At 37.6% G+C, this 11,798-nt stretch overlaps 1 protein-coding gene and 1 non-coding gene across 2 annotated transcripts; both read left to right on the top strand.

Annotated features, from left to right (window-relative positions):
• On the top strand, nucleotides 1–72 carry Trnae-cuc (transfer RNA glutamic acid (anticodon CUC)). Its single transcript has one exon. It is a non-coding gene; the product is annotated as a tRNA-Glu (tRNA).
• Nucleotides 73–1,992: 1,920 nt separating this feature from the next.
• LOC111324226 (forkhead box protein J3) lies at nucleotides 1,993–9,848 on the top strand. The gene is made up of 5 exons (XM_022927728.2): nucleotides 1,993–2,395; nucleotides 2,535–2,609; nucleotides 2,727–2,813; nucleotides 6,297–6,630; nucleotides 7,980–9,848. Exons 1-5 carry the CDS (start codon nucleotides 2,048–2,050, stop codon nucleotides 8,672–8,674), a joined length of 1,539 nt encoding a protein of 512 aa, XP_022783463.2. The 5' UTR covers nucleotides 1,993–2,047; the 3' UTR covers nucleotides 8,675–9,848.
• The last annotated feature ends 1,950 nt before the right edge of the window (nucleotides 9,849–11,798 follow it).

Genomic DNA, 11,798 nt, shown 5'->3' on the forward strand with positions numbered 1-11,798 from the left:
TCCCATATGGTCTGGTGGTTAGGATCCGGCGCTCTCACCGCCGTGGCCCGGGTTCGATTCCCGGTGTGGGAATATAACTATCCTTTTCTTTCCGATTCGTTTAATTTATGTTTTACTTTTTTTTTCCCCTAGAATCTTTTTTTTTTTATCACTTTATCTTGTGTGCTTTAGTTTTAATTTTAGCTTTGTCGGCTATGTTTTGTCTAAAACATCTCTTGCCTCTAGAATTGTGAAAGTTTCGCTATCGGTGGCGGACTTCATTATACTCAACTTTACGTGTGTCTTGCAACTCTGTATTCAGAATGATGCATAAGTAATCTTTCCGTAAAATCAAACTTGAAGAACTCTTTTATTAATGTTTTCGGCTAGCTAAGTCCGCATCCGAGGGTGCGCCGCGCGCGCGCGACAGTCGTAGCCCTCTACTCGAGTCTTGCGCAGACCGTGCAGCTATTAAACCTAGGCTAAGAAGTGTGAAATAGCTCTTACATACCTGCTCCTTTTTCCCGGGTTATGTTTTAATATTTATCGCTGCAAAGTTCACAACACGCATCCGAGACAATAGAGGTAAAGATGAAGTGGCTTGGTGTTGTAAAGTTTATACCGATAACAGGGGCGGATCCAATAATTTTTGATTGGGGAGGTCCAAACTTTGGTTCAGAAAGGACTGTTGGACTCTTTTGAGGCAAATTACTTCTCCCCCCACACCCCCACACCCACAACACCCCCTCCCACCAGTCGCGGTTGCACGTTATAATTCCTTGGTCGCTTACCGTTTACTTAGATTCATTAAAAAGATCAGCTAGTTGAAAAGTGATATACGATCCTGTCGATGTAAGAATTTCAATTTCAAAGTTGTAAGCGTCAGGTCTGTAAGGGGGGGTCTGGACCCCCCGGACCCTCCCCCTGGATCCGCCACTGGATAACGAGAAGAAAGATCTGGAAGTTAGAAAAAAGAGCACATGGAATGGGAAAGAGCTATCTTCTCTCTTACAATTTACTACCATAAGCCTCTTTCAAAAACTTTGATAGTTATTACCTCCCCGAGAGTGGACTTAAAAACATCAGCACGGCCATTACCGTTTTCCGCACGGCGCATCTTTTTCGGAGACAAGTAAAAGAGGAAATGAAAACAGAGCCAGGACAACAAAACGATAAACAACATGAAATTAACTGAAATTTAATAGAATCGACTTCCGGAGAACATCCCCTACTTTAGACCAAGGAAAAGAACATTCGGAAGTTCGTGAGAAGACGCAGTTTCCATGGAAACGTTCAAACTACATAACAAACTGAAACTAAGCTAAGGCATTTAAACCCGCCAAAGTTTTAAAAGTCGTTGAACGCACGACTGATTTTCCATTGTTACTGTGGGAGAAGGTCAAAGTCACAACCATAGCTCTTGAAATTCTCACGCCCAAATATGACGTCAGATGGAATAAAGTGAATACGACGCGGTTACATACTTGAAATTATTTTGTACCGTTAGGTGTAGGGTATCACTTATGCTTTGCAAGGAGTTTTACCCATGGGTATATTGGAAATACACCTTTGTTGGTAAATAAATTATTGTTGTAGAGGACAGAATTGGCATCTACGAAGAGCACTTGCCCAGACCTCTTGTGCGAAGCTAGAGACGGGAGGGGTGCAGCGTAACTACTCCTGCTAGAGACAAAAGTGTATTTGAAAAATCTCTGCAAAACGAGATTTTTTCAATTCGAAAGTGCAACAGCTTGCAGAACAGCATTGACTAGTATTTCTGAGTACTAACATCGTCTGTGATATGTTGATCAACGCACAATATAATGATTCAGCTACTCATTGCAGCTCTAGAATTTTGGAAAAAGGCATTTGTGCTTGACCTGCCCCTACAATTTATATAAGTATGCGTAATGGTCGAGATATGTTGCACGCCGCTGAGGTCACCTTTAACGTCACTGATGACGTTTTTTCCAGCTTTACACATAGTAGAGTAGAAGGAGACATGCGTGATGAGTTTTGCTTTACCACCCCCTGCAGCGTTACGGTTGGCAAGAACGCCATTGCAATCATGGCGGAGCTGAACAGTAGCCTGACAGCCATGGACTGGCTACCGAAGCTTAGTGTTGGCACGGCTTTGAGCAGTGCTAACAAAATGTCGAACAACAATAACGATCCAAGTCGGGACAAGAGTCCATTTCGCAAACCGCCGAGCTCGCCCCTCGATCCGAACGCGACATTAGACGACGAGGAGGCACAACAACATAAAACCCGCGAAAGCAAACCGCCGTATTCTTACGCCAACTTGATCACTTTTGCCATTAATAGCTCACCGAAGAAGAAAATGACGCTGAGTGAGATCTATCAGTGGATCTGTGATAAGTTTCCGTATTACAAAGAAGCTGGAAATGGATGGAAGGTATACAATGTATGGTATTGTAAGACACTGTCGCCGAAAATTGGACAACTAGTGAATATTAAACTTTCGAGGCGATTATTTCAGTCATTACCCCTTATTGAACTCGGTAGTAAATATATATTGTTTTTATTATCTGCAGAATTCGATCCGGCACAATCTGTCACTTAACAAGTGCTTTATGAAAGTGCCCAGAAGCAAAGACGACCCTGGAAAGGTACATCATATGCATGCGTATTGATTGTAGTTAAACCTCTATTGTGACCTGATACTAGGGTTGATCGCAATATTTTTGTCAGATTTATATGTTGAAATAATCTGTGTGATAATTTAGGGATCATATTGGGCGATAGACCAGAATCCACAAGATGACAGTGCACATTCGCGGCAAAACAGGAAAAGACGGCCAAGCGATTCTAGGGTAAGATCACACCGCTGCGCAATACGAAACATGGCGCTAACGCAGTTGTAAGCATAGATTTTGTAAGCATAGGTGTTTGTGAAAGCTTAGGTACAGGGATTGTAAACAACACTGCTTTCACTAACATCGAATTTTATTGTATATATGTTTTATAGTACGATCGAAATGCTGGTTTCATTTCCATGCGTATTTACGTACTGACTCTTGTCCTAATCAGTGCATTTTTTCCACTTCATATTATTGTAAGCAGTTTGTGTATGATATAACGTGATTCACGAAAGGGCCTCAAAACATCCTGTCGATCATTTCCTCGCCTGTAATGTTAAACCGATGACCTATTTTAACGCCTCTACGAGTGTAATCGACGAATGTGATCTTTACAGCTCGATTTATCATCGACGATCGAATTTTCACGTTGTTGATTTCATTTGTCCCAAGAACATGTGCCATAGAGACTGAGTAGATGAAAAGGTCACGAATCCTTAAACGTCATAAATACATCAACAAAGCTAAACTAAAGTAATAATTTGATCTTAAAAAATAAAAATTTTTACCAGGACAAGCGCCTGGAAAAAAAAATCGGCTTTTCCAGTGTATTTTATTAGCAATCTTATGGTAATCCCTGGGGTAATTTACATTTCAGTGACTCCTTTTAGAGTCAAAATATTAAGGGATCGAACCGATTGCATGCGTCGAAACAATTCCGTTTAAAGCTAAGAGGTTAACTCATTTATGACTCCGCCTTAATGGTATTTTATTTCTCAGGCTAAAAGGTTAATTTTTCTTTGTTTTCATCAAAGCAATAAATTAGGCTTTCTAACTAGTTAGGTGATCATTGAAAAGACTTGGCATTAGTTATTTATGAGGCAATTTTGATGTGAAAAAATTCGATTTTGAAGATGATGCAAATGTTCTAATATTGTTAAAAATGGAGTTTAAATTATTTGTGGCATTTGGGGTTGTATCTCTAAATTCCTACTTCCTCTATGTAATACATGTACGTTAATATTCACATGGGGTTTTGCCAATGAAGTGAATTTGAGGGTTAAGAGATTATTTTTGTGGCTAATTACATATTGCTAATGCCACGTGTAAGACATTTTCTACAAAGGAAACTTATCTTGCATTTATGGTTCTCAAATCTGATTGTCAATGCCAGTTGTTTGTCATACTTTAAATTTTTTTGCAAATTAATTCAATAACCTGTACTTCAAAAAAAAAAAAAAATGCTTGTCTATCATTCTCATCACAGAAACAGCACCCTAAGTTACATACATTGTGTGGTTCCAGAAATTATCCATACCCCCCTCACAGAAGACTTTTTGATTTGCACCCCCCACCCCCCAGGATTTTCCATTCGAGGGGGTCTTTGATTACCCCCCTCCCCCCAGGGATTTCCAAAATTTTAATCGGGGACTTCTTACCACCCTCGAAAATGCAAAGCAGTTTTTGTACTTATAAAAAGAGAAAGTGAATACTAAGTTGGTTACGTAATTGCAGTAGAATTTTATTACAACACTGAAAACATTAAGGTTGTTAACTTTAATAAAAATATAATGCTTTTTTAAGCTCACACTTTTAGCTTCTTCGCCATCATTTTGGCAAATCATATCCGTGTTGTTTTTATGTAAGATTACAAGCTTAAACATCTGGGTTGCAAAATTTAAACTGATTTAAAATGTCAACTGTTCCACGTACGTTTTCGTGCTAACTCTGATGAGAACGTTTCACTCGCTTAAACAACTTTGCAAACAATAGTAAATAAAACAAAAACTTACAAGGTTCCTTTGTCTACACATTTTGTCACTTTCTTCAAGTTGATTCTTATTTAAAGACGGAAAACTTCACTAGCACACCCATGTTAACTAGGTTTCGTGAACATCGTCACAATTTACTACAGTAGCTAGGTAGCCGGGCCTTCTGAAGGTCAAGCAAGAAATGGAAACGAAAGTACTCCAACAACCGTGAATAATGATAATATTTGACTCTGTTCCTAGCTTTGGGAGGTTGTAGCGCTAGCTAACTCAAAGGAAAACAGAAACATTAAAGCTTATAATGTTAACTAGCCACAGATAAGTAGAATTTCAGTTTTGACCAGTGGTTTTTGGTTTCCATTAGCCAGTTTGGCTGGTAAACAAACTGAAATTGTTGTAACATCTAAGCTGTCACTTGCCATTTGGCTAGTAAGTTGAAAAGGTTAAGTGTTGAGCCTTGTAAGTTTCTAAAGAAATTGTGGTGCTACATTGGTGGGGGGTATTGTAAGATAATTTGGCTTTATCAAATGAGTTGATGAATATATCTTATTAACCAAGCGCGAGGGAGAATGTTGGCCCGAGGTCTTGACAGTACGGACCGAGCACAGCGAGGTCCGTACAAAAAAGACCGAGGGCTGATATTCTTCCAGTACGGGCCCGAGCAAGCTTGGTTAATGAGAGATTTATTATACGACTGAAGTTCAAAGGGACACAAGTGCGGTATCATTGGGGACAATTCGGGACAGTGCCCAGTCCAATACTGAGAGAATATTGACCGGCAATAGAGCATTTTGATTGGTTGATTTTAGTTATTGGCCCTCTGACTGCCCGAGTCGTGTAATAACGTAAGTTAGCCGTTAAAAAGACTTTCTAAAGCTGATGTTATGAGCATTAGCTTTTTCACAGTGAAAGTGAAAAACTAGGATTAAAAAAGGAAAAATTATTGAACTATCTCTAGGGCCACAAGTTGCTTCTAAACCTGAGATTGTTGAATTGACAGGATAATGGTTAGGTGAGATTCCATTGGTCACCGCATGGTAATTAAGTGAAAAAAATTAAATATACCGGTGGTTAAATATTTGAGATGAAGATGTAGGACAAAAATCAAAGTAGTATTTTTTAAGGAAAGTAATAGTCATCAGGGCTCTACACTAACTCTTTCAGTTTGTTTACAAGCCAAACTGGCTTGTGGAAATAAAAAACCACGAGCCAAAACTAAAATTCTACTAGATTGAGGCCAGTTAGTTACTGTTAGTCTAGTCTTGAGTCATCACAATGTGGAGGATCTTAGCCCTAATATCCTAACATCAATATGCACTTTCTCAATACTGTTCTCTGTACATTTCCTACGGTGTTCACAAAGAGGATTTGTTAAACAATCGAGAGTTTCTTTAGTTGGGTATTATTTCTCTTGTTTTTTGCGACTTAAATGTTTTGATTCAAAGGTGATACTGTTTGGCTAAATGAGGGTTAAACTACACATGACCCCTCCCTCCCAGAGGGAAATTACAACTTGGCACTCCACCTGATGTTAGTAAGATGCTATTGACCAGAAAATCTTACTGTTATCTTTTCATTTTAAGACTTATAAATGGCAATAACTTATTCAAATGTAAATGAAAATTAGACAGGATCTTAAAGCTTGGAATGTCCTATGCAATGGCTCTGTCAATTCTAGTAATGTTATTTGGCTTTTACTTCTTTGAAAATTATTGTTTCATTCCTACAGTTATCACCATATGGGCCTGAAGATGGTCGTGTCTCACCGATTAGCCCCCAGTCCTCCCCATGTGGATCACCATCCTCACCAACATTAGCCTCACTACATACCAGTGCAGGATATTATGGTTCATCGCCTACCAACCAGGGTTTCCTGGGAATGTCAGCTGGGATATCCCCAGGGTCATCCCCTAACACTAATGTTGGTGGATTTGGCGCCTCACAGAGCTATGGAGAACCTCCAAGGAAGATTTTCCCTGAGGTTGCATTTGAAGATCTTAGTGCATCATTTAAAAATCTTTACAAATCTGTTTTTGATGCATCACATGGAGGAGACAGTTATGGTGAGTAGTGAGTCATATTGGGAGGAAGTTGTGATGTGGAAATCAGTTCAAAATGAATTGTGCATCAGAAGCTTTTCAATCAAAATTTACCTCCAGTTTTGAGAGATATCTACTAGTATTTCTTTTTACAGAATTTTTTTGAATAAATGATCGTCATTTGTCGTAATAGATATAACCCTTTAATTCCCATGAGTGACTAAGAAAGAATTTCTCCTCAAAATATCAATGAAATATTAAAACAGACAAGTGATGAGAATAAAGAAAAATATCAATCAGGTGTTATTGGTTGATCCGATCCAATATCAAATTCTCTCAGAACTAAAATCATAAGAGCTGAACGGCAGACAGCAAGGAGAGCTACCAGTGACATCTTGAGAGTGAAAGGGTTATTAATAAGTAACTATGAAGGAAAAAATTACTTTCTTTTGTTCACTTTTTATTATAATTAATGATGTTTGCTGAAAAAAAAATCTTCTAGTTAAATTTCATTGGCCTGGGCTACAGATCATTCAGAAAAGGTGAACATTCTCTTGTCATTTTAACATCAGTGTGCAAGTCCTGCATACTGCTTCCCATACATTTCTTATGGTATTTACAAGAAGAATTTGATGATCAAAGCTTCTGGAGTTTGTGATCATTTCCTTTATTTTCTTGTCCCTGATGCTTGATTCAGGGGTGATGCTGTTTATAAATAGATTAGATGCTTCTCCTGTTACAATATAATTATGTCTTATTTAAATCTTGAATAAATGACCATTATGCATTATGATGATGTTGATGACGGATATATTTTGATAAATAAGGATTAGTGTTAACAAATTTAAAAAAAGGCTTAAAAAGCTGCATGAAGATCTATTGACATAGAAGCTCATATTCAAATGGTATATATTTTCTTCCTAAATATCATTTTTGCTATACCATTTTGTACCTGCACTAATGATTTTTATGCATGTTTTATAGAGTTTTTTAATATTTTTAAAGTTCAGTTGGGGAACCTTTTATAGGGATAACCTCATGGTCCACCTTTTCAAATATGTATCGTGTATTATTATCGCAGTACTGAACTTCTAGATGCTGAGCTTACTAAAAAAAAACAAAAAAACATAGGGCGTAACAACGTAACCTATATTCTTACCGGGATTATAAGTTTCTTTAATATACAATGTGCAAAAATGGTGGGAAACTAATAACACTAATTAAAACAGCTTGTGTTCCTTTAAAAACCTAATTTAAAAATGACGTCCTAACATTTGCATTATTATTATTATTATTATTATTATTATTATTATTATTATTAGGTAAATGGAAGGTTACTAGATGACTAAATGTACAATTTTCTTAATTTGCAGGAGGTGGAAGCATAGGTGCTAGTATCTTTGCAGGCAGTCAGAACCTTGGAACATCTGCACAAATGTCACAGCAGCAGCAGCACCTTCAACAACAGCAACAACAACATCAGCAGCGTCAACAACAACAACAACAACACCAACGCCAGCAGCACCAGCAGCATCAGCAACAAAATAATCTGCTGCAAAACATGGAACTACTCTTGGAAAGCCTTAACACTAGAAGTTTTCAGAACTTTGACCTTGGTACATGGCAAGTCTTGATGGACAGTATGAAATCTGCTGATCTGCAAAATATGGGAGTGGATCAGAATCAGTGGCAGGATTTTGCCTTTTCATTTAGTCAATATCTTCACCAGCAAGGCTTTATTCCTGAAGCAAACTCTGCAAGGGGAATTAGCCCATCTTCTTCTAGTAGTAGCAATATGATGGGTAGTCCACAAGGAATGCTTCAAGTAAGCAATCCCCAGTTTACATCTGGAGGCTCCCCTTTACAAGGTTCTCAACATAGTTACAGCAGTTCAGCAAGTTTCAGCGGCAGTTCACAGCACTCGATCCCAGGCATCAAAGTGACATCAATTAATAATCAACCAGCAGTGGGTCAGACAGGTAATCAGCATACTATGGTTGGGACAAGAGCACCGGCATTAATGGATGACGATGATGACGAGGAATTCGATTGGGATTCATTACTATGAGTTTGGATACAGGTAGCAACTGTGACATTTGTAATTATTATTGGGAGGGAAGTGTACAGTAGATGAATCAAAGTCCAGAACTGGAAAGTGTTCATTGACGTAACGTGTATTTACTAGCATGTACACTAGTAGTTTGAAGTAAACATTATTTAAATATGAAAGGTTAAATGGCTTTTAAACAAACCTTACAGATGAAGAGGGGGAGGAGGTAAACTTCGGCATCCAAGCCCATATCTCCCCTTTCCTTAGCAGATTTTCAAACTCTTTTGAGAACAGTAGTTTCCTTTTTATTCAGGACACCAACAAAATTATTTATTTTGACTTGGATAAAAAGGAGCATTACTCACTGAGAAAATGCTCAATTTTATTGTGGTATGAGTGTTCTCTGTGATTGTATTGCACCAATTAGTAATCTGCTATTCTTTGAATTATTCTCAAAGTTTGTTTCTGTAAATCCAACTAAGTAAATCCTGTTCTCTTTCAAATTTTTAGATGCAAGGTCTTGGGTCCTTGATTCAATTTCTACAATTATGATAATAACTTTGTGGATGAACTCTCTCTCCCATGTACAACTTCTAGGATTACAATTAAGAAAAAAAAATTAAGTATCACAAAGAATCGGTGGTAAATGATGTTAATGAATCATGACCAGCTAATGTTGTGACGTTTCTCTAAGAGAAGAATTTACCTTCAATTTGAAGGTATGCTGTTTGACATGCATCAAACCTCTTTTGTTGACTGTGTCACAATGATTAGAGTGAATGACTGGTTGTAACAGTTTTTTTTTATTTCTAGCAGTGACAAGACATGATTTTCACATGTACCTGCATGTGATTTCATCCTTGAGACACTTCATAAAAGAAAAGGTGTTCTTTTATTTACTGACAATCTCTTAGCACATTTAACCATTTTTTGAGTTTATTTTGTAGCAGACTGAGTGCATAGTTTTCAACGAGGGCTCTGGAATAATACTTTTAGGGGTTGCTGTCCCAAAGGTATTCTTAATTGAGCCATATACATATGCCAAGGACCCTTGCTGGGTATTTTAAGGTTGCAATTTTTGAGATTTGCACTTGTGTTGTAACCACAGTGTTTGCAATTAAGTCATTGTGAAAAGTATCTTCCAAATAGAGTATTAATGTGGGTGAAAAAGTGAAAGAAAATTTTTATTTCAGTCTTTGTAGGACTTACCTGTACTCCTCACTGCCATGTCAAGGAAACTTTGACAAAAAGAAACTAATCAGGTTGCAGGGAAAAAAAGTTAGAGAGCATTGAAATCAGACACTGGCAGGTTCAAGTGTCTAAAGTACTTCACTTTAGAATGGCAGTGTGATGGGATCCACATGGACAGTAGGTGTAGTGATCACATGTACAGTTGACCCTTTTACCCCTGAGGGTGACCAGTATCTAATTTCTCCTTACAATATCACCCCTGAATCACACATAAGGGTCATGAGAATAAAGGAATTGATCACAATCTAAAGCTCTTGATTGTTAAAGAAGCTCTCCTCATCAGAACCTTAGGAAGTGTATAGTGAACAGTATGGAGAATATGCATACTGATATTAGGGTGTTAAGGATTAACAGTGGTATTGGCATAGTACCTAGAATTTAGTCTCAGTGGTCTTTTCAGGTTGAAAGCTAATTTTGTACGTGCAGTTGCATCAAGTCTGGAACAGACTAGGTGACAAGTCCCTGATATAGATATCTGTGTTAAACAGCTAAGTGCATAATTATTCCAAATCATGTTATTTCATTACCATGATTGTCACAAAAATTCCAGTTAGAATTAGTGCAGTGCACAGCAGCTACGAAGCTCTGTCACAGAGCAAAGATTTACACAAAAATTCTCTATAAACCCCAAAGTTAGCTGTCACTGCAATGTCCCTGTAATGTGTTTACAGCAGCTTTGTGCACACCTTTGGTTATTAAACCTGACTGACCCCATCATACTCTTACTGCACACTCAATGAAATCAAACATTTTTATCATGTGCAATAGTTTAGAATTAAAGAATTAACACAGTTTGTAGATAGATTTCCACACAAATATACACAGTAAAGTCAGTAATGGGAGTATGCAATCAAGGCAATTGCTGCCCCGCCCCCCCTAAGAGTCACACAAATTATTTTTGGGGTCTAGTCATATATAAGGAAAACTTTTCCCAATGATTTTTTTTCACACAGCTAGAGGAAATTAATGTAATGCTTAGTGTGTTCCAGCCTGTCTGTGTTCAAGCAACTGTTCACCTACCCCTCCCTTAAAAACCCAACAACAGTCAAATGATGACAAGTTAGCATTAACATTGGGTTAGGGGTGGGGTAGGTGAACAAAGTTAGGATAGGTTACAAGTCCATTTTATGTGCAGTTTAAATTTATAGTTTTCTCCCTCTTTTTCCTTCCTGAGGGGCTAATTAAAGGAACAATCCAAAAGTATTAATAATATATTGCAGCATGTGTTGTAACTAGGACTTACCTGATAAGTTTAATATTGAAAATTGACCAACCTGTAGTCCATAGAAAGGTAGACTTGTGTTTTGTGATGTTTATATTATTTTGTACATACATGCACATTTTTCATATTTTTAATCCATATTTCTTACCTTTGCGTAAATACGACTTAGGTTTCCATCATAATGTGGTGAGGTGTAAAATTATTAAATACACAATTAAATTATACTGTGTGGTTCTCTTGTTAACTCATCAGGTAAACTATAATTAGGAATGGAAGTGGGGTGAGTGGCTGATAATAAAGCCCTTTTTGCATTTGCTACATAATGGCCCAACAACACTATAAACAAAAAGAAAACTTTGGGGCTCAGTTGTGCAAAGGGGAAATACTGGTATTAAACAGATGGATTGGTATCCAGAAGATGCGATTTGACAAAGTGCACAGAGCAATTCACCTTATAGATTTATCTAAGGGATGGTGTTATCCATCCTTGGCGCAAGCAGTATAGGGCCAGTCTTTGTCACTATGTATTGCGATCTTCTTATAGTTTTGGCTATGCACGAGCCATCAATATTTTGTGGTATTTGTCTCACTTTTGTCTTTAAATAACTCTTTAAAAACAGTCCCACAAATATCAAATGTTGGTATTTCATCACCAAATGGCTCTTCAGA

Source organism: Stylophora pistillata, chromosome 8, assembly GCF_964205215.1.
Source record: "Stylophora pistillata chromosome 8, jaStyPist1.2, whole genome shotgun sequence".
NCBI classification, from domain to species: Eukaryota; Metazoa; Cnidaria; class Anthozoa; order Scleractinia; family Pocilloporidae; genus Stylophora; species Stylophora pistillata.

Bases quoted from the DNA above. Each gene is read 5' to 3' on its own strand.
- LOC111324226 (XM_022927728.2), top strand. From the start codon at position 2,048: ATGGCGGAGCTGAACAGTAGCCTGACAGCCATGGACTGGCTACCGAAG. The intron at 2,396-2,534 runs GTATACAATGTA...TATTATCTGCAG, and splicing joins AAGCTGGAAATGGATGGAAG to AATTCGATCCGGCACAATCT. The intron at 2,814-6,296 runs GTAAGATCACAC...TCATTCCTACAG, and splicing joins GACGGCCAAGCGATTCTAGG to TTATCACCATATGGGCCTGA.